We start from the raw sequence: 23,374 nt of genomic DNA on the forward strand, positions 1-23,374 counted from the left end.
CTCTATTAATGTCAATTATACCAAAGAAATGGGTATATATAACGGTATATGTTTACTGAATTCTTTTCGAATCAAAATACTCCACAGCTCTACCTATTTAAGAATACTATGATAAGTTGTCATTTTATCTTGTAGTAGTCAACGACGAAGGTAAAGGTCATTACTTAGGAGGCGTGGATTCTGAACCAACATGGTGAAGGAAATTGACGTGAAGGGTTACGAAGCTTACCAGAAAGCTGCTGATGAGAACAAAGATAAGGTCGTCTACGCATTGTTCTGTGGCGATGTAGACGATCAAGGGAAGAGCTGGTGTCCAGACTGCGTTGTTGGTAAGGAAAGCTTTTATTGTCCGAACCCAAGCTGAAACGCTGTTCAAAATTGCACCGAGTATTTGTTGCTATCGAGATGACATACTTGTCATTTGTTCAGACACCGAAGATACCCCATCCTATTCGCTCTTGATAGTTTATTCGACTTATTCACAATTTGAAAACCGACTGACACAGCGCTTGGACCGTTAATTAAAACTACAAATGATATATACATAGTAAATTTTATGCTAGCTAAGATACATAGCGTTCATGTATTGAACGCTATGTATCTTAGCTAATTTTATGCAGGGTCATGTCTTGACTGTATGCGTCGGTCGTAGCATAAGTGTTGACTCCTAAACGATGACTTGACTGTCTGTGAATTACTTAGTCTTCAGATAATGGATGTGAAATCAACAAACAGTAAAAAAAAGTTCGATGTGATTAACATTTGTGTATTATTTCAGAGACCATATAATAATCTATTATATGGTCTCTGATTATTTATATGGCAGTGGTGAAAAGATTCTGTATTATCTTGAATGTTGATCGTAAGTGTTTGACAACTGACAATGAACTATCTAAATGTGGATGTGTTGTAAGACAGGGTTGCCTGTTATTTGCAGCTGAACCTGTTGTGACTAGGAATTTAAAGAGTGCCCCCGATGATGCTATTTTTATCCACTGTAGAGTTGGACCTCGTGATTTGTAAGTATGACCATTCCTATTATTACTGGATGTTTATAACTGTATGTATTCTTTGGAGAGTTTAGTCCACAGATATCTCATATACATACTGGATATCTCTAATTTATTGATTCAATTAACCAAATGTTCACCTAATCAGATCTGACAAATGTTCAGTTGTTCACAGGGGCCTGTAATGCTAAAAACTGCAATCAAGGTATGTACTAACGGAGTCTTTGCACTGTATAAAAGGAAACGGATGTAAAGAAGTCAACACACCAAGTTCATTTCAGGGTGAATTCAACAATGACCACTGTATCTATCCCATCCAAAGTCAAGCGAGCGAGTGAGTGAGTGAGTGAGTGAGTGAGTGAGTGAGTGAGTGAGTGAGTGAGTGAGTGAGTGAGTGAGTGAGTGAGTGAGTTTAGTTTTACGCTGCACTTAGCAATATTCCAGCTATATGGCGGCGGTCTGTAAATAATCGAATCTGGACCAGACAATTCAGTGATCAACAACATGAGCATCGATCTGTGCAATTGGGAACCGATGACATGTGTCAACCAAGTCAGCGAGCCTGACCACCCGATCCTGTTAGTCGCCTTTTACGACAAGCACAGTCACCTTTTGTGGCAAGCATGGGTTGCTGAAGGACTATTCTACCCCGGGACCTTCACGGGTCCCAAAGTCAAGCTAATAGATTTACCTACAAACTGAGACATACAGCACAAGGACCGAAGCAGTACTTTAGGAGCTATGGTCTTTGGAAGCTAAAATAATCGCGACATAAATGATAACATTTATTCATCACAAACAGGATTGTGTCGTGCCATTGACAATCTCTGCCTTTACCTGCTCCACACTAAAAAGGGTCACCTATCCGATCGGACATAATTTATTTTTACAGCTGATCAGCTCCCTCTCCCTTTTCAGTGTGTGCTTGTTTTAATTTCCAACCCTTTTAACATGTTTAACATTATAAAAACATTCAGTATCAGGTCAAAATGGCCCACCAGAAATCTTGCTAACCATCTAATATAGGTCTTAACTGTTGGAGTAGGTGTTAATTGTTGAATTATTATTGCAAAGTTTTCTAATCTGTTTGATTCTTTGAAGAGGTTTCACTTTGATATGTGTTTCAGCTGGAAAGACAAAAGCAACATCTTCCGTACAGATCCACAACTTGCCTTGAAGAGTGTACCCACATTAATGAGACTAGGAAAAGTAAGTATCAGTTCAACTGACAGTTAAATGTACACAAAGAATCCTTCTTGGAAATGACATTCATCTGTTTATTAAGATTTTAAAACATGATTTTAGTTTTTATTCTGGTCATTTCATGAGCAGTTACTGAAGGGATGGAGACTGTTAGCAAGAAACATTCGCAACTAATTGATAGTCAGTGTTTTGTCTGAATGTTGTTTGTACTTACTGTCACGTGTCCCATCAGTATGTCAGCATTGGTTTTTTTTTTTCAACAAGGGGCGATGGAATATCCTTGTGATTTAAGTGTTTCCTTGTTACGCTGAAGACCCAGGTTCGATTCCCCACACATGTACTATGTGTGAAGCCCATTTCTGCTTTTCCTCCGCTATGATTTTGCTGGAATATTGCTAATAGCAGAATAATACTGTACTCGCTCACATTCAAACAAATCATTATTACAAGTCTGAGCATGGTCTGTCTGAAAAAAGAATGGTTCATATACTAAATCTGCTCATCCTGATTATTTAAAAGATATTGTTTATCTTTAAGTCAATCAACATGAAAAATTCAGTTACAAAATCACAACTAGTGCTTTCTCTAACTGGACATGTTTACTATCTCACGCCTGAATAATATCCAAAACATAGTACTAAAACTATCATTTAATACCCATTACACCTGTGATGATTCTGGATAGAATTAGTCTTCAGTATCCCATGCTTGTCGTAAGAGGAGACTAACAGGATCAGGTAGTCAGACTTGCTGACTTGGTTGGCACAGGTCACCATAGCCCAGTTGCATAGATTGATGCTCATGTTGTTGATCGCTGGATTGTCTGGTCCAGACTCAATAATTATTTACAAACCATTTCCATATAGCTGGAATATTGCTGAGTGCGGTGTTCAACAAACAAACAAATTAATACCACTGCCAACGTGGCTATACTGGGACATGAATATCAAAATGTGTTGCAATCAGGTTATTATGAAGTTATTATATTGTCCTGTAACAATGTAACCATAAATTGCCAGTGTGACAGTTGTATGTCAAGTGGGTATGATAAACAGGTCCATTGTGAGATACAAGGTTTAAAGCACTCTGTGATAAGATATTGTTGGATTGGCATTCTTGAAGTTGGCAAGTCAATATTTGAATCATGAACTTTATGAATGACAACTTGTTTATTGCATAGAGTAATGTTTTGATGTAGATTCTTTTTGCCTTATCATGAAAACGAAATGTTACTCTATGTAATAAACAAGAAGTTGGCATTCATAAAGTTGGATGCTTCATTGTGATAGGAGATAAGACAGCATTGTATTTTGATTGGCTTTTTGTTAATTTTTACAAATATTTCGCACTAGATGCTTGGCAGGTCTCATTTATGATGTCCATTTTGTTATCAAAGCCTTGAAGCAGAAAACACGGTCTCCATCAGCAACATGCCATTTTAGCAACTGATGAGCTTCTTGTGAAGCGACCTTGACAATGCCTCTTCTGAAAGGGTAGTTCAGTGTAGCTGGCTGAGGGAAAGTAGTAAGCGTTTTGCTACTGCTCCAAATGAAAATGATGAATGAAAACCATTTTTAACTCTGTCAAATTGATATTTAAAAGATAAGTGTATTTTTTGTGACTATACACATTAATCTACATATTATTCACCATTTATTATGTAAATGATAAATCTTTTTTCTTTTCATTTTATTGTAAAACATGTTCAGCAGCCCACCCCCATAGAGTTTAAACAATTTTTTTCTCTTTTTTTTTCTTTCTAATTTCATATATTTTTGTTAAATAAACCAAAGTTGCAAACATCTAAACTTGCTCCATTGTTGTCTTTCCACCCATATGAAGTTGACACATTGTGACATAACATATGTATTGTTCAAATGAGCATTAACTCCCTATTCTCGTGTCAGGGTATCCAACACAAACTGGGTTTGGCATCAGTGAAATACAAGTCACCTCATCAAAGCCCTAACAGTTGACTAAAACCTGTTGACAAAATTGGGGTAACTCCCATTTTTGAACTTTTACTGACTTGATGCCAGATATTGGTGTCCCTGAAAGAAGCTCTAACTAGTCTAAGTATTTATGGGACTGGGGGTTGCCAAGGGGTTTAAATTTTTGCTTATCAGGTCAAAGACCCATGTTCAGTTCCCCACATGGGTACATTATGTGAAGCCCATTTCTGGTGTCCCGTGCATTATATTTCCATAATAATGCTAAAAGCAGTGTAGAACTAAACTCACACTATTTATTTGTTTTTTTATATATATACATCAAGACATGGGGTAGCCTAGAAGAAAAATTGTTTGCTTGTCATGCCAAAGACCTGGGTTTGATTCCCCACATAGGTACAATGTTTTAAGCCCATTTCTGATGTTCCCAAACCATGAAGGTCCAGGAGTAGAATAGACCTTCAGCAACCCATGCTTGCCATAAAAGGCGACTGTACTTGTCATAAGAGGCGACTAATGGGATTGGGAGGTCAGGCTCGCTAACTTGTTTGACACATGTCATCGGTTCCCAATTGTGCAGATCGATGCTCATGTTGTTGGTCACTGGATTGTGTGGTCCAGACTCGATTATTTACAGACCACCGCCATATAGCTGGAACATTGCTGAGTGGGTTGTGAAACTAAACTCACTAACTCACTCATGTTCTGTGGCATAATATTGTTGGAATATTGCTAAAAGCAGTGTAAAACTAAACTCTCGTCCTCACTTTGAATAGATCTTGTATTTTTCTACTTCAGCCCCAAAGACTTGAGGAGGAACAGTGTGCGAAGGATGACTTGGTCCAGATGCTGTTTGAGGAAGACTGATTCTGATTTAACCAGACTCTAATATAATCAGAGTGTTTGTGGATCAAAGACTCCAATATGGTACATTGTCCCGCTTGGTATTCAGAAGAAATGGGTGCTATCTTACAAGGAACTTAAAATACAAATTGTTCCCCCAATCGTGTGACATGATGTAAACAGAACAGAACAGAAAGGGGAACAGAAAGATGATTGAAATTGTTGTGTTTTCTCTTTAGGCCAGACTGGCTTCTTTCTTTTCTTTATGGATCTGTCAATCATATTTTTTCAAGAATAAGAAAAAAAATTACATGCTCAAAACATAAAATCCTGCAGTTTGCACTGGCGAAAAATGTAAACTTACAAGAAAATACTTTATAGATTAAATTTTGCCCCATATACACTTCATAAATTGCCAAAAGTAAAATACTTTTTGTATTTAGAAGGAATATTACTTTTTCTGGCAATTTTAAAATGTTTTCCCTAATGCCTTTAAGTTTTCAGAGGACAAAATCTGTAATACAAGATTGGTCTGGCCAAATGAAGTTTTAAAACATCTTCCATTGTGTTAACATTAATAAATATCATCCTTTTATTGTTTCATTTTTGCTCGTAAATAGACTAAGCTGTCACCATGGTTACACACCAATTTCCCTAAATGTCCCACAAGATGCTTTGGGATATAATCCTTTCCACACCTATGATGCTTGGAAATTCTGAGTCTGACTTTAAACTACATACAGTAAATCAGTTGCAGTTTGCAAATATGAGTGCCATAACTTTTTTGAGTCCAGTGGCATTTAAAAGATGGTGTTTTGAACAATGAGGAGAGTTCTATGGATATACATCTCCTTTATTATTACGACTGACGTATCAGTGTAGGTACTAACACCATTATCAAGCAAGTGACGAGTACCGTACTTTCCATTCTTACAGTCTGCATTCTAAACTCGTATCTGACGAGATATCTATTTCTGCTGGCACTGGGCATGTCTGTAAGTTTTCTCTGCTGATAAATATGGACTAAGTTAGCCGTCATCTAGAATCTGAAACAGTCAGGACCTTTCTATGAAAATACTTATGGGGATGTTACTCATCATTATCCCCCCAGCATGGAATGCGGGAGTATATAGTCGATACCTTGTCTGTCAGTCAGTCCGTCTGTCCGTCTGTCTGTAATCATTTTGTTTCTGGAGCTTAACTCAAAAACCATTCCATATTTTTAGATCAAAATGGATAGATATAATATTCTGAACCTATGGTTGTGTCTTTTGCTATTTACAGATTTTTGACATTTATTTTATTTGTTTTTCCATGGAACATTTTGGTGCTAGTCTAATGGTGGGGACCCGTGAAGGTCCCGGGGTAGAATAGGCCTTCAGCAACCCATGCTTGCCATAAAAGGTGACTATGCTTGTCGTAAGAGGCGACTAACGGGATCGGGTGGTCAGACTAGCTGACTTGGTTGACACATGTCATCGGTTCCCCATTGCGCAGATCGATGCTCATGTTGTTGATCACTGGATTGTCTGGTCCAGACTCGATTATTTACAGACCGTCGCCATATGGCTGGAATATTGCTAAGTGCGACGTAAAACTAAACTCACTCACTCACTCTAATGGTGGGGCGGGCTTCGTTTCCGGAGCAGAACTAAAAGGCTGTTCAATATTTTTCTGCAAAACTTGAGACTAAGTCTGAAACGTTTTGACTGATATAACTACGAAGTTTTGCAGAAAGATATTGAACTTTGGTCCATGGATGAAAAGTGCAAAGCCAGATATGACTGACCTTGAGACGATCAGACAAAAATCTATATATACGACAGTCCATCATGGACATCCTGGACAGTGTTGTACCACATCTCAATGACCATTCCCTAAACACAAGCCCATGGATTCACAGATGATAGCTCTGGGCATTTGTGCATCTGATTTCTTTCGCCAAGAATGGAACATCAAATTCAAAATCTGATATAGACGGTAGGGAGGGTAGGAGAGGTTATTGCATTTGGCGGAGCTTACATCACATATTGACATCGGTAGATACAACATGGAAAGCTGAGGTCATCAGTAGGACATGGAGCTTTTATAGGATCTACCATTGTGAAGGTGTAAAGTTTCATACCTCCTCAGCAAAAAAATATAATACACACCATAGATCTGTAGAGAACAACAATGACAAAAGACAAACATCCCTTCAGTATCTTATCATGATGATGAAAACTTCTTTAAATTGGTTTATCAAGAGCATACATGCAAGAGAAAAACTTCGAACAAGCTTGTCATAGTGTAGCAAGACACAGAGTCGTCCCACAGATGACATCCTTACCTTGTCCGCTTGCTGACATCTTTAGTCATGGGGACATGATGTCTGACTTTGGATTAGAATCTCCATGGTCCAAATCCCAGCATGGGACTCAAGTCATTTCATGGTTGCTACACTAGGCCTGCCATAATTACCTTTATGCACCATATCGATATCCATGATACCCCACTCCGGTGCAGCGATGACTTAGCATAACATCTCTGCCACAGGCTAATTTGCATATCACGTTACCAAACTTTTCTCTTGTTTGTAAACAAATGTGCATATTCGTAAATAAGCTGAGACTGGCATAATGCAAGTGATTTGGCGAGGTTTTCATTTTGCACTGTTACATAAATATTCTACAACTGCGTCAGTAGGGTTTATGACTATACTTATTTATATTTCAAACTGGCTGCATCATTTATTCTCCATAAGGCTTCGATGACAGCATGTGGAGCCATACAACCCATGTAAACAAAGGATCACTGCGCAAATCGAAATAGTGTTACACGTTTTAGGATAATTTCTCAGTGAAACTGAACCATTTTAACAACAATATTTAATGAGATGTGTAGACTCATAAGAATAAAACAGTTATGAAATGTGCACATTATATTGAATGAACTGTGTAAGATCTGAGGAATCGTCACATCTTTCTTGCCTGTGGCAGAGAAACTATGCTGGCTCGCCGCATAGGAACTCTGGGTAGGAGAGTGCCATGATACAATACAAGGTTTCTCATGTTTATAATAGAAATACGCAGAATGGGTGTGTGTGTTATTATGAGAAAAAAGTACTGGACAAATGCGTTGGTAGCACGGTTTTAATCAGAAGTACAGGGACCTGCAAACATGAAGTCTAGAGATCCTCATTACAACGTCAAGGTATCTGTTGCAGTGTCAGTGTTTAAAGTATCACATTTATAAAGACTGGTCACTGAAACAGACACTTCTCTTGTGGAAACTACCTCACAGGTTGTTGGCTGTTGTTTACCAGTAATGCCAAAGATCAATGTGCTGTCCCCAACACAAACTGTTTTACAGCATAATCTTCTCCTGACACCAATTACAGGTTGTTCAGACAATAATGAAAAGATCTTCACTCTCATGAAATATTCTTCAGATTCTCATGAAGGCTTCTTCAAACACACATGAAAGGTACTTCACGTGAAATATTCTTCAGACACTCATGAAAGATTCTTTAGACACTTATGAAAGGTTAAAACACTCCCATGAAAGGTTCTTCAGACACATGAAAGATCCAAGATTCTTCAGACGTTCACATGAAAGATTCTTCAGACATGAAAGGTTCTTCAAACACCTGTGAAAGGTTCTTCAAACACTCATGTTCTTCACATGCCCCTATGAAATCATTGGCTCCACCTTTATTGTGGCAGCAAGATACAGTTTTAGTTGGTCTAGCCCCGGTGTCTTTCCAAAAGACTATGTAAATGTTTCCCACTTGTGTCAATGCCATGTGATCGAGTAAACACCTTCCATCACTGACCAGGATCAATCAGGTTTACTGCTACTGTGACATCTCCGGTGCTTTTTTAGAGTCCCTGATCGAGTAAATTCCTTCCCACACTCATCACACTTAAAAGGCTTAACACCAGAATGACATCTCAAGTGGATTTTGAGATTACCCGATTGCGTAAATGCTTTCCCACACTCATCACATTTGAAAGGTTTCACCCCACTGTGACATCTTAAGTGCATCTTGAGGTTACCTGATTGTGTAAATGCCTTTCCACACTCTTTGCACTTATATGGCTTGTCCCCACTGTGACATCTCATATGTTGCTTCAGGTCACATGACCCCATAAACACCTTCCCACACTCCCCGCACTTATACGGCTTGTCACCACTGTGACTCCTCATGTGTAGTTTCAGGTCCAAGGACTGTGAAAATGATTTCCCACACTCGGGACACTTACAAAGCTCAACCCCCGTGTGACGAATCATATGATGCTTAAGACTGCATGATTCTGTAAATGACTTTCCACACTCACCACACTTATAAGCCTTGACTCCCGAGTGACGTCTCATGTGTTTCTGCAAGCTACTTGACCCTACAAATGCCTTCCCACACTCACTACATTTATAAGCCTTGATATCGCTGTGGCTCCTCATGTGAGCCTGCAGGTTTCCAGATTTGGCAAATGCCTTCCCACACTCACCACACTGATATGGCTTGACTCCAGTGTGACACCTCATGTGCTGTTTCAAACTCCCCGACACCACGAACGCCATTCCACACTCACTACACTTGTAAGGCTTGATGCCACTGTGACTCCTCATGTGTATGTGAAGGCTACCAGACTGTCTAAATGCCTTCCCACACTCACTACACTGAAACTGTCGAACACCAGTGTGACTGATCATGTGACGCTGGAGCTCAGATGCTTCTACAAAGGCCTTCCCACATTCACTGCATTTATGTGAACGAACCCCACTATGATACTTCATGTGTTTCTGCAAATATTTTGATAGTGCAAACACTTTCTCACACTCGATGCACTTATAAGGTTTTACTCCGTGAAGTTTCATGTGTGTTTTTAGGTCATGTGACTTTGTGAATGTTTTCTGACACTCCTTACATGGAAAGGGCTGGGTTCCTCTTTGACGTGTCATGTGCGTCTTCGGTTTACTTGGTGAATTTATCTCCTCCTGAAACTGAAAGTCTGAACTTTCCTGATGTTTCTGGGGACTATTTATTTCTGTTGATGGTCCTTCACATCCAGTGTTTCTGTCGCTATTAATGACACTGTTACTGCCCTCTCTTGGGCTCTCTGTCTTCACCACAATGTCAGACCTGTTAGTGACACCTACAACACTCTTCTGTTTGCATTTCTTGGGACTATTTATTTCTGTTGATGGTCCTTCACATCCAGTGTTTCTGTCGCTATTAATGACACTGTTACTGCCCTCTCTTGGACTCTCAGTCTTCACCACAATGTCAGACCTGTAAGTGACATCTACAACACTCATCTGTTTGTATTTCTTGGGACTATTTGTTACTATTGATGGTCCTTCATGTCCACTGTTTGTTTCCTCATTCATATCACGGTTATGATCGTCTTCTCCATGCTCTGTCTTCACTATAACCTCTGTGCTGTTACTGTCCTCTGTGTCACTCATCTGTTTCTGGTGACTCTCCATTTCTGTTGATGGTCCATTGTGTTCAGTGTTGGTGTCCGCATTTATGTCGTTGCTATGGTACTTTTCTTCATGCTCTTTCTTCACCAGAATGTCAGGGCTGTTTATGCTCTCAGTGTCACTCTTCTGTTTGTTTTTTCGAGGATTGTTTATTTCTATTGACACTTCTTCACATCCAGTGTTTCTGTCCTCATTTACGTCCTTCGCATAGTCTTCGTCTTCATGCTCTGTCTTCACCATAATCTCTGGGTTATTAATGCCCTCTGTGTCACTCTTCTGTTTCTGTTGACTATCTATTTTGGATGCCGTTCCGACATGTTTAATATTTCTGTCCTCATTCATGTCATTATTGTCCTCTACCTCACACTTTATCTTCTGTATAATCTCAGGAATGTTAATCCCCCTTGTCTCACTCTTCTGTTTCTCTATCTCCTCAATAAACTCATGGATGTTAACACCCTGAGTGTTTACTATGAACCTCAACTGAGCTGTCAGTTTCCCCCCATGCATCTTCTCCAGATGCTTCCACAAGAACACCACAGATGAGAACACAAGTTCACAGATGTCACATGGATACATATCTGGAAATGGAAGATCAAGATAAGATGTACTCTAGTGAAAATGTCAGCACAGATATTACCAACAGTGATGTGGACAACATGTTTGATGTTATCCCTACAAAGATCAGGACACCCAATGACCAGTGTGTGAAACAGCTAATGGCCCTCTAGTCTGTGGATAGTAAAAATCCAGTTGTACGAGTGTATCGCCACAGTCTCTGGTCTGACAGGCTAGTGGATTTCCATGGGGTCATTTTCTAAATACGTCACTCTCTCCCACTTTTGATAAGTTATAATACAATTTTAAGTCATGCAAGATTATGGTCTGATAAAAACGTTCATCATATTACCAGCAAGCCTTTGTGTGATCATCTGCTTAGTTTCCATATTCAAATTTCTGCTGGTAAATTATTTTGTAGGCTAGTATCTTACAGGCCTACCTGGAGACTATATTGCACTCTACAAACACATTGAATTCAAGATTTCAGTTCTTGCAAGAAAATATGATAATGTTTTTTACCTTCTGTGTGGCCCTTCGTAAGTTTGAGCTGTCTCTTGATTCCAAGTTCCTTCCCATACTTGTGTCCGTACCACACAAGCAGCTCTGAACCAACACTAATCTTCTTGTACACTCTGTAGTAGATATGACCTTTGTATTGAAAGGCTGTCAGATTCTGTTCCTCCTCTGTACGAGCACAGTTGACGTATCTCATCCAGTTGGCGGTGCTGCAGTTGTGGCCGTCCACAAAGTGGGAAGGTTGTCCATCTGTGTATATCTGAATGAAAGACAATAGGAAATAACAATCTGACAGGTCGGGGGGGGGGGGGGGGGGGAGAGAGAGAGGGGGAAAATGTGGTGACGACAATGTATTTCTGTGAGTTGGACTTTACACATAATCTTCCTTCACACATAAATGTTGCTTTCTGACTGGTTGTGGCCACCTCTATTAATTTTCAGTCATGTACCCCAATCACAAGCGAATATAATTTCGATATTACCCTGCTGGGAATGCCGAACTAATTTGGTACTTCTTGGTAGTAATTCTTTATCTCAAATAATATTGAATCACGAATGGCAAATGGAAATTACTGGTGTTTTAAGAATGCAAATTGATGGGAGGGAGATACCTCTAAATCTGTTTTCTTGTCGTCTGCAGAATCTAGTAATGACTACAAAAAGTTTTGTACCAGAGCTTCAAACAATTCAAAATTACCAATGACTCAGATTGAGGTGTTCAGTAAGATAAATACATTATTTACTGGTCCCTCAGGGCCCACAGGTTGATGTACCCTCTATGTTTGAGTATGTTCCCCTCCCCTAGTGGTGTCCTGATTAATTGAAATAATCGAAGATTGGTTGCAGTGACCAAATGACTAAGCAATTGATCACATTTTCTCATAATCGAACACAAACGATTTTGGAACTACTGTTTTAGTGTTTGAAACACTTGAGGATGTAACATATCTTTGAAGATGTCAGGGCCTGAAAACTTGTTTATTTCCTAGAAAACTCACGTCCCTCATTCTAAACGTCATGAATGAATATTTCTTGAAGGCTAGAAAGTTTATGTTCACGATATATATGTCATCACGTTAAAGTAGCTAGCTGCATCATTTTACATTGGATGGTGGTTTAGCCTAGTGGATAAAGTGTTCACTCGTCACGCCTAAGTCCTGGGTTCGATTCCCCACATGGGCACAATGAGTGAAGACCATTTTCTGGTGTCCCCCACTGTGATATCGCTGGAATATTGCTAGAAGCGGCATAAAACTAAACCCACTCACTCACACACACTGGACGTGAAGTTTGCAAATGCAGTTTCTAAATAAAACAAAAAGAAAACAAAACACAGAACCATGTCATTGGTATCTGCAGTAACAACCAAGATAGGAAAATCTGAAAAAAGACACCAACCAATTTCTAATATGATTGATCACTGATAAGGAACCAATCATCAACTGTGAGATTTCAGCTAATTTCTAACACTACCCTCGCCCTTCAGCTCAAGGCACATAAACAAAGACGTCAACTCATGACCCCACCATGGTGGAGCACACCAGAAATGGGCTTCACACATTGTACCCACGTCAGGAATCAAACCTGGGTCTTCAGCCTGAAGTTTTAACAGCTAGACTACCCCATTCCCCTGTGCTGAAACGAAGATAGGTTTACGAGGAGTTTGATTCAAAGTCTTTAATCCAAGATTATTTGTTTCTAGCTTATGTAACAGATACAATGTTTTGTGTGTGTTTCTGCATTTGTGTTTCTTTGGGGGGGTGTTTCCATAGATGTGCATGTGGCTGCATGCATGTCCCCAGACTAATGCTGGTTTAATGGTGCCTCTGAGATAGTTGAGCAAATGAGTAATGGAAAATCCTCGAACTCTCTTCACATTACATCACTGAATGTTAGTTTTCTGTGAGGAGGAAGCCCAATGCAAGGCAAATCTCTGATCCTTGCCACTTGGATGAAACTTACAAGCATGTGCATGCTCTTGAAAAACTCTAAAATATAAGGAGGATGAAGCAAGATTTTAACTCACACCCATATGTTTTTAACTCAAGGGACGCAACACTGTTGAGACAATTATTGTGGGGCAGTGGAGTAGCTTAACAATTAAAGCGGTTATTTGTATCATCCATTGTGTGTGTGCGAGCGTGCCTGCATGTGCGAGTATACCGTAATACAATCCAAAACTTCGATATTTTCAGTTTTGGTAGTGTTACTGTATCAATCTGTATAAACCTTTTCCAAAATATCTAGAAATCTAAGCATTTTTGTCAACATCTAAGCATTTCTTAGCTAGATGTCAATTTTCTGTATTATCATGATCTCTCATATACCAAACCAAAACAGACTGAACCAAACAAACTCTTCATCGAAATATGTACTGCACCATGATAAGAGCATACTATTTCACCCCTAATAAATTGACTTCGGTTTTCTTTCAATCCCATTAGTTACAATAACTCAAGGACTAGATTTTGCAGTCAGTTTCTATAATAACTGAAGTATTAAGGCCTCACAAATTGATCCTATTTCATCTTTGTTGAAGAATGTGTTTGTGTCCCTATACAGTCAATCATGATTATGTGTGGTTCAGGAGAGATCATGTTGAAGCATTCTGGGATGTTATCAGGATACCCATGAAATAAACAACAACAAAAGCAACTGGTTTGCTCTAGATCAGTGTCCCTCTCTGATGAAATGGCAAATAATTAATTCAAAGTGGAATTATTTTGGTCATGTAGACTTGTGGGCCAAATATTTCTGCATTTCTTCCATTCCCCACACATACTTGCCAGCTGTATCCTGATCTTTGAGCAGTGGCCTCATCTTTGATTGGGTCTCCCACGTACGGCCCAAAGCACATGCGGGGTACCAAGTCCTGAGATGCCCAAACTCCAAGACCAGCTCCTGGGATCCTAGACTCCTCAATCTCCAGACCAACGGGCATTGTTTTCCATGCTCTGTCTTCATTTTCAGACATTTCCTGAAATATCAACGCAATACAGACATCAATACTTATGGTTCCATATTTAACAAACATATTTCTGCTCATATGAACATTGTGAATGGTAAAGTTGTTGCGAACCAGGCAGGTACAGCATTACAAGAATCTGTATTGAAACTTTGCACCACCTGAATAACCAAGTTGTTCATTCATGGAGTTTGTCCATTTTTAGTTTTTTAAAAAAAAAAAAAAAAAAAATTCCACATGCATAAGTTTGTCCATATCTAGTCTGTAAAAGAAGATAACTTGGGTCTGTAACTTAATACATTTATCAGTGGTGTTGTGGAAAGTGCCATGATTGAAAATGAAGATTTTCAAAAGGGTAAAGTAGATACCATGCTGGAGACTTGGCTTTGTCAGTAGCCATCACTTCAGTAGACAGTGTTCAGTAGTTTAAAGAAGTGAGTATGGTTTTCAGCCATCACAGTGGGGGTACACAAGAAACAGGTTTTTAAAATGTGGGGAATTGACCCCAGGTCTTTGGTATGATGAGCCAGCATTTTAACCACTACACTACCTCACCGCTCCTAGTTTAAAGAACAAGTCATCAGAAGATGACATATCCCCCCAGCCCCCACATGTTTGAAAGAACAAATAATCTGAGAGTTACTCATTGTTTTTTTAGACTAAGTTTGAAGACTAAGTTTCCATGCAGTTCATGAAAATCATAAATGGCACATATCTGTAACCAGCAAAGTCACAATTTCATATATCTGCCAAGATCTGTTGAAAGATATGAAATGGTTTTCGAGATGTGCTCTGGGAATGAAGCCCACCCCTACCAAGTTTTGCAGAAAAATATTGAACGGTTTATGAGTTCTGCTCCGGAAATGAAACACACCTCTCACTTTTGAGACTAGGTTCGAAACGTTTCCATGGAAACCAAGAAAATAATAAATCACAAAAACCTGTACATAGCAAAAGGCACCACTTCAGCTTCTGACTGATATATCTACCAAGTTTTGCAGAAAAATATTGAACGGCTTGTGAGTTCTGCTCCGGAAATGAAACACATTTCTCACTTTTGAGACTATGTCCAAAACGTTTCCATGGAAACCAAGAAAAATTAAATCACAAAACCTTGTACATACCAAAAGGCACCACTATAGGTTCTGATTGATATATCTACCAAGTTTTGCAGAAAAATATTGAACGGTTTTTGAGTTCTGCTCCGGAAATGAAACACACCTCTCACTTTTGAGACTATGTCCAAAACGTTTCCATGGAAACCAAGAAAAAATAAATCACAAAACCTTGTACATACCAAAAGGCACCACTATAGGTTCTGATTGATATATCTACCAAGTTTTGCAGAAAAATATTGAACGGTTTTTGAGTTCTGCTCCGGAAACAAAGCCCACCTCTCACTTTTGAGACTATGTCCGAAACATTTCCATGGAAACCGAGAAAAAATAAATCACAACACCAAAATGTTTAATGGAAAAACAAAAAAATATAAATGCCAAAAATCTGTAAATAGCAAAAGGTACAGCCCATAGGCTGAGATTACTATATCTATCAAGTTTGGTAAAAAAAAATATTGAACGGTTTCTGAGTTATGCTCCGGAAACAAAATGATTACGGACAGACAGACGGATGGACAGAAGAGGCGTCAACTATATCCCCCTGCATTACATGCCTGGGGGATAAAAACATGGTAAAGCTGAATATGCTCCCATTTAAAGTGAGTGATTTTAGTTTTATGAATCACTTAGCAAAATGGCGGCTGTCTGTAAATAATCCAATCTGGACCCGACAATCCAGTGATCAACAGCATGAGCATCAATCTGTGCAATTGGGAACTGATGACATGTGTCAACCAAGTCAGCGAGCCTGACCACTCGATCCCGTTACTTGCCTCTTACGCCAAACAGTCACCTTTTACGGTAAGCATGGGTTGCTGAAGGCCTATTCTACCCCAGAACTTCACAGGTCTCCCATTTGAAAAGGCATAAGTTTTGATAAATGAGTGAGACTGGTTTTATGCTGCTTTTAGCAATATTCCAGCAATATCATGGTAGGGGACACCAAAAATGGGCTTCACATATTGCACCCATGGGGGGAATCAAACCTGGGTCTCCAGCATGATGAGGGAGAGGCTTTCACCATGAGGCTACCCCACCGCCCCTGTGTTTTGATAACCATCCTGCAGGTTGCATGGGAAACACCTGTGTCTGCTACTCACCTGAGGCATATCAGTCTTCTGGCAGTAAACCAGAAACTTATTATCATCCAACAGTATACATTATAAATACCTGTGTGTCTACAACTATGAGGAGAGGTCCATGTACTGTACAATCCCCTTCATACTCCATCTTGCAGTCCTCACAGTCTGATGAACAAAATGGAAAATAAACAAGCATACAGTGGTATGGCAGAACATTTGTCTCAACACAAGAATGTACTTGCTACAATACCATAGAACAGTAAGTGATTGAGTGAGTTTAGGTTTACATTGCAACTTGCACTATATGGCGGCGGTCTGTAAATAATCAAGTTGTCCAACAGCAGTTGTCCAATTCAGTGACCAACAGCATGAGTATTCATCTCTGTAACTGGGACATGATGAGATGAGTCAACCAACTCAGCAGACCTGACCTCCTGATCCTGTTAGTCGCTTTGTACGAAAAGCATGGGTTACTGGAGATCAATTCCAACGCAGATCTTCCCTGGTACAATACCTAACAAAATACATGTATTGGACATGCTCTCTTCAATACCTTACATCATGCCCGAAACAAACATCTGCATTCTCCGATGCTTTACGAGATGACTGCAATCAAACATGTGGCTGCTTATATATGCCTTGATAGATCTTGCAAAACTGAGATAAACATTTTTAATCAGAGAAGGTGGAACAAAAGATGGTTGAACTGAAATGAATACTGAAGTTTTCTACAAGGTATATGAGGTACCTTATATCAGAAGAGACCTATGAATATTTGGGTTAGAATTTGTCTTCCGAAACCAATACTTGTCATGAGACTGAGAATGATGAGTTTAGTTTTAAGTCGCGTTTGGCAACGTTCCAGCATTATAAGGCCAGGGGACACCAGGGATGGGCTTCACAATTTGTGCTCATGTGGGGAATCAAACCTGTGCCTTCGGTGAGATAAGCGAGCACTTTAACCACTGGGCTACCCCACCACGCCTGATGAACAGACAGATGTGTTACCTACACAGAAGGTTATCATCACCTGGGACCTCAACGTCCATGTAGTTGTTTTGTGACCTCTCACTCTCTGGATGAAGAACAGATTCTCCACATGGCTCCATCACCAACTGAAAATGTCACAACATTTATCAATGATTACCTTGAGCAGTATTCCTCCATCCCATAATATCTACCCTCACTCCACATATTAACATTCCTAGTATTAACTGTATTCTAAAGACCGGTCACTACAAATTTCCCATCCAACCAGATTGCACTAAGGTATTAAATGTAACATGGTATATTTTCCTTTAAAAATGTGTAATATTTTAAAAATCTGGTTTACACTGTACAGACTTATCAAACATGCTAAAAAAACCCTCAAAATGTCATAACATTAATTACTTGTGTGTTTGGGTTGTTGGGGTTGCCTAATTGTTAAAGCATCAGCATGTCACACTGATGACTTGGGTTTGATTCCCCCTATGGGTGCAATGCGTGAAACCCACTTCAGGGCCCACTTGCACAAAGCAATCTTAGCGCTACGACTATCTTAAACCTGTGTTGAAGAATGGTAGTTACGATCATTGCAGCTCTAAGATTGCGTTGTACAAGTCAGCCCTGGTCTCTCCTGTCATGATATTGTTGAATATTGCTAAAGAGCGGCCTAAAACAATTCTCGCTCACTTGTGTGTTTCCTTGTTCTGGGCTTTTCTGTGCAATGTATGTTTTCTGTCTTAGTGCCAGATTCATCCTTTTGATGAAGCGTGTACACCAAGTTGCTGAAGCTTGGAACGATGACGGCAAACTGAAATCTTCCTTTTTCTCCTTGTACAATGTCTTTGCTCTGAGTCGAATCATGCTCCTTGTGACTTTGAAGCCATGTCGCCTCCTGTCAAATACCCACTCGGCAAGGATGTCTTCAAGTCTGATAAATGGCGATAAAGTAAATCGCCTTGATCTTTTGCTCTTGGGCATATCCATCAATAACGCCTTCTCTTTCCTCCAGTTTCGGACCTGCCTCTCATCAATTTCAAACTCGCGTGCAGCAGCACAGTTGTTTGTTTTCTCAGCTCGTGCCACAACTCTCAGCTTGAATGACGCATCGTAAGCGTGGCGTTTTCTTTTAGGACTCATGATGAGACTGTCACTTCAATAAAATATGCAAACGTCTATTTCTTAATAATAACGACGATTAACGTCTTAAATTAAGACTCAAACATTGCCGCCACAACATTCGTATTGAATACACCATAAACACTCTGCTTGACATATATCAATCACTTACGCACAGCTTTTACAACTCAGTTACGCTTCTACACCTTGAATTTTTTTGTGTGCATACAATTAAACAATAGCAATCGGACCTGTCACGGTTGATATCAGTGCTCATTTCCTTGTGTAACGCTCGTGCACAAACAGGAAGCAACCACAGTCTTCGCCATACAGTGACGTCACAGGAAAAAGCTGATAATACTGGCACGTGGCTTTTTGCAAATGGCGATCTCATTATTCTTGTTGTGTTGTTTGGGTTTTGCTTGTGTGGGTGCGAATACTAGGCAGGTACCTGTTTGATAAATGAAATAATGACAAAGAGCATAAAATGTTCAAACAATGCAAACGGTATAGTTTATTTTATTGATAATTTACAACATAAATCTTGAGACGATAACGGTGGCAAACTTCCCCGCATGTGTCAAACCGTCCTGTCTGCTGTGACGCTTCTGACACCGCCAGAGACGGACGACGTAGAGATCGTTCGCACACCCTCACTTCAACATAGACTTACGACCATCGTTGCGCTACGATCGTTTTGTGAAACGGGACCCAGCTGGAAAATACTTTCATGAAAGTGTATCCGTAGATAAGCCGATTCTCTTTTACAGACTGCTACTTTTGGTGCTTAAATTTCGCCTTGTCAACGGCAATGTACCATATTTCTTAGTGCCAAACCGAATCCATTAGAAATAACGTTATATTCACCAATTTTGCTATCCATTTGACGAAGAAGTTCGGGAAATAATCTTTTTCGCAATATTATATTCATCTTAAATATAAATTTGCTGCAATTAACGAGAGTTAGACGTTAGAACCAACATAAGTTCAATCCAGTGGTAATGGTACATTTTTCATAAAGTATGCACAGTGGCCTCGCAAATCACCTGATAAAATATAAGGTTGTCATATGACAATCAGCAACGCGATCTCGCGCGGACCACTTCATTTCAGAAATGGTAAAGAGCAGAGAGGTATCCAAAACAGGCTCCCACAGTACACATCCCTTGTGTGAAACCAAGCGACATCTACATTATAGATTACACGACAATTGAATCATCATAATGATACTACATCACCAGTTCATCACCTCACAAAGCTTTGACATCACTAATAACACATCTGACAATGCTATGATGTCATGAAGCTGAGAGCGTCACATTGCTATTACCTCATTGGTAATGACGTCGACGGTTTTGTATTCATAATATTTAAAATTGTAAACCAAAAGTCACTGTGTTCTGTAATCTGATTGGTTGAAAAACATGATCAAATGGTATTAGATTCCCGGAAACTGCAAGACTATTCACTGCGTATTTACACGTAAACAATTGTTTTGTTGTGTCATCAACAGTGGTGACGTCATTCAAATCATATTGTGACGTAAAGTTAGAATGACGTCACAAATGAGCAACTCCAGATGCTACCATGGGAACCAGCTGAAACGGCCTGCTGATGACACTTTACTGCTGTACTCATACTCGATGTAAACGAGTGCAGACAGTAAAACCCCTTTGGTTTACTTTTTTGTTTACAATGTCGATAAACATCATGTGTTGGCCAATTTCCGGGTGTTATTGAGTATTTGAAGCACGGGAATATTTCATTTGAAACCTGACGCCGTCGGTTCCAAATGCATTCCCGTGCTTCAAATACTCAATAACACCCGGAAATTGGCCAACACATGATGTTTATCTCCTAAATAGTATTCCCAGAAATTATTGAGAATCATGTTGCGTCATGTAACTCATTACGTTTATTAACTTCTGGCGTTTTACTTACATAAACATGTTAAAACATCATCTTTTTACAGTCTCAGTCTTGTTTTAGTACTTCAGCAATGCATGCCTGAATACGCCTAGGCACACTACCCATCAAAGTTTGTAGGTAATCGTGTGACACGGTATCCCAATATTGGACCACCTCGGCCTTCATATCTTCAATATTTCTCAGTCCCTTTTGGTTTATTCTGTCCTTCATGACTCCCCACACATTCTCAATTGCGTTTAGGTCTGGGCTGTAACTGGGCCAGTCTAAAACTTGAACATTTTCGCCCGACAACCACTGTTTTGTGTAGCGCGCAGTGTGTTTTGGGTCATTATCATGCTGGAAAATCCAATCATCTTCATACAATGTTTGTGCTGTCGGAAGAAGGTGACCATTTAGAATGTCAACGCATCTTTCTTTTGTCAAGTTTCCCGTGAAAACACACAATGGCGTCACTCCGCGAGCCGATATGCCACCCCACATGTGAAACTTCGGGCTATGTTTTGGTCGCTGGTAGATAGGTTCGACAGTATCTTTGGTCCAAATTTTCACACAATTAGGGAAAAGCCAAACAGAACTTTCATCCGAAAAGAAAACATTATCCCAATCTTGAATTTCATGAGCCCGACACCAGTTTAAACGTTTTTCCTTTTGTGCATCTTTCATCAACGGCGAGGGAATTCCACGTTTTTTTCACCCAATTAAGTCTCTGTAATTCCTGCCTAACTGTTTCATTGCATACCTGAGGACTTCCTCTGCTAATCATTTCATTTCTGATGTTCTCAACACTTTTCAATTTGCCCCTACTCACAATCTGCCCAAGTCTTCGGCGATCCACAACACTGAATTTCCTAGGCCGACCTGCCCCTGCTTTGTGCTCTATCCCGGTTCCTGTTTGAATATTCTTCAAAGTTCTGTATACTGTAGACAGAGGAATACCATGTCTACAAGCTAACACTTTAGCATCAGCCTCACCCCTTTCAAAATCATCTAGAATGAGCTTTCTTTTCTCTCTTGCTGTAAATTCTGCCATGTCAACACAGGAAGCCGTCTGCTCAGACAAGGGAGATAACTCTTGACGTAATGAGCTGCCTTCTAAACCTTCAAGAGTTGTCTCCCTTATTTAGTATGCTTAGTTCATAGTGAAAGCCCTTTTTCCACTCTTAGCATCATTAGAAAAAAACCAAAGATTTTCTCAATAATTTCTGGGAACACTGTACATATAGATTATCACACGAGCAAGTGTGTAATACATAACGAGTGTGAAATTTTGTATTTTGCACGAGTTTGGTATAAATTGCATGACACACTTGCTCAAGTAATAATGTCTTTATGATCCATTTTATACATGTACATTTGTGCAGTAAAACACGTCAAGCAAGTGTGACAGCACTCTTCATTGACGTCACGTTTTGTTGTTTTATAAATCACAGACGACGAAATGCAGGAACAATGGCTGCCTGGCAAATGTTGTATGTGCACATATGATATATATGACACTGGCTATGTTTCATCATGACTATATGGGTTATAAATACTTGTGTTAACCTGTATCATGACAATTCATCTTTGGCATTAACACCTCTGTTGTTCATTCAGCTCCTTAATCGCGTTGGCTGCTTCGGCTTGGTGCCGTTTCGTTACGGGGCAGCATTACAGCTGCTTATTTGCAGCAGAAGCCTTGAGTCATGTTTGAAATTAAATCCGTAAACTCAACAACCAAACGGACAACGCCGACGTCGACAACACATTTCATCATTCACGAGCGTCGGGAATCGTCTGTACTGCAGTGCACTGTATCTGCGTTCTTGAACCTGCATCTGTTTTGCAACTACATCTCACCCTAAGCGAATGGTGAGTGAGTGAGTTTAGTTTTACGTCGCACTCTACAATATTCCAGCTACATGGCGGGGGTCTGTAAACAATCGAGTCTGGACCAGACAATCCAGTGATCAACAACATGAGCATCGATCTGCGCATTTGGGAACTGATGATATGTGTCAACCAAGTTAGTCGCGACAAGCATAGTCGCCTTTTATGGCAAGCATGGGTTGCTTAAGGCCTATTCTACCCAGGGACCTTCACGGGTTCCTAAGCGAATGGATAAGTGCACGTCTGATTAATAATTATAATAGACTCTGCAATGAAAATAATATCTACTCACGCCATGCATGCAGCAGACGGAATCCTTACTTTGTTTGCCCTGTCGGTTGGAATAGAGTGAAACCGAAAGGTGCAAAATGGCTAATGCCAAAATGCGCAGAGCGGAAAAATAGCTCAAAGAGTAGATTTTTGCAGAAAATTCGTTGAGCTCGTGGCCCTTTGAACCCGGTCTTTCAAGCTTTTTCTTCTCTTTGTATTTGAGTGAATTTGGTTTTACGCCGCTTTTAGCAATACTCCAGCAATATGATGGCGGAGGAAACCAGAAATGGACTTCACACATTGTAAACCATATGGGAAATCGAACTCTAGTGTTCGACGTGACTAGCAAACTCTATAATCACAAGGCTACCCAGCTGTACCCTTTCGGTTGGAAGCTCTGGCAGCAGAGAGTACTGATGGAAGATGTGCACTTGAAGTATATTCCTGCGCCAAACAACATTCCTCCGACAGTTGTGTGACGGCGGATTTT

The 23,374-nt window shown here is 39.8% G+C and overlaps 2 protein-coding genes across 4 annotated transcripts; one reads left to right on the top strand and one right to left on the bottom strand.

Annotated features, from left to right (window-relative positions):
• The first annotated feature begins 140 nt into the window (after positions 1-140).
• Positions 141-5,600, top strand: LOC137283239 (thioredoxin domain-containing protein 17-like). Its single transcript, XM_067814670.1, has 4 exons — positions 141-329; positions 938-1,019; positions 2,138-2,219; positions 4,961-5,600. The coding sequence occupies exons 1-4, from the start codon at positions 191-193 to the stop codon at positions 5,027-5,029; spliced, it is 372 nt and encodes a 123-aa protein (XP_067670771.1). The 5' UTR covers positions 141-190; the 3' UTR covers positions 5,030-5,600.
• Positions 5,601-8,122: 2,522 nt separating this feature from the next.
• LOC137272120 (zinc finger protein 184-like) lies at positions 8,123-22,958 on the bottom strand. Of its 3 annotated transcripts, none has more exons than XM_067804646.1 (6): positions 22,907-22,958; positions 17,744-17,828; positions 16,802-16,878; positions 14,331-14,525; positions 11,552-11,807; positions 8,123-11,052 (listed from the first exon to the last, which is right to left on the bottom strand). In XM_067804646.1, the coding sequence occupies exons 1-6, from the start codon at positions 22,913-22,915 to the stop codon at positions 8,825-8,827; spliced, it is 2,850 nt and encodes a 949-aa protein (XP_067660747.1). In that variant the 5' UTR covers positions 22,916-22,958; the 3' UTR covers positions 8,123-8,824. The 3 variants fall into 3 exon arrangements, with proteins under 3 accessions (XP_067660747.1, XP_067660676.1, XP_067660609.1); XM_067804575.1 differs by having other exon boundaries at positions 17,726-17,828; XM_067804508.1 differs by lacking the exon at positions 22,907-22,958 and adding an exon at positions 18,388-19,156 and having other exon boundaries at positions 17,726-17,828.
• Positions 22,959-23,374: the final 416 nt, after the last annotated feature.

The sequence above is a fragment of the Haliotis asinina genome, chromosome 1 (assembly GCF_037392515.1).
Source record: "Haliotis asinina isolate JCU_RB_2024 chromosome 1, JCU_Hal_asi_v2, whole genome shotgun sequence".
Lineage (NCBI taxonomy): Eukaryota > Metazoa > Mollusca > Gastropoda > Lepetellida > Haliotidae > Haliotis > Haliotis asinina.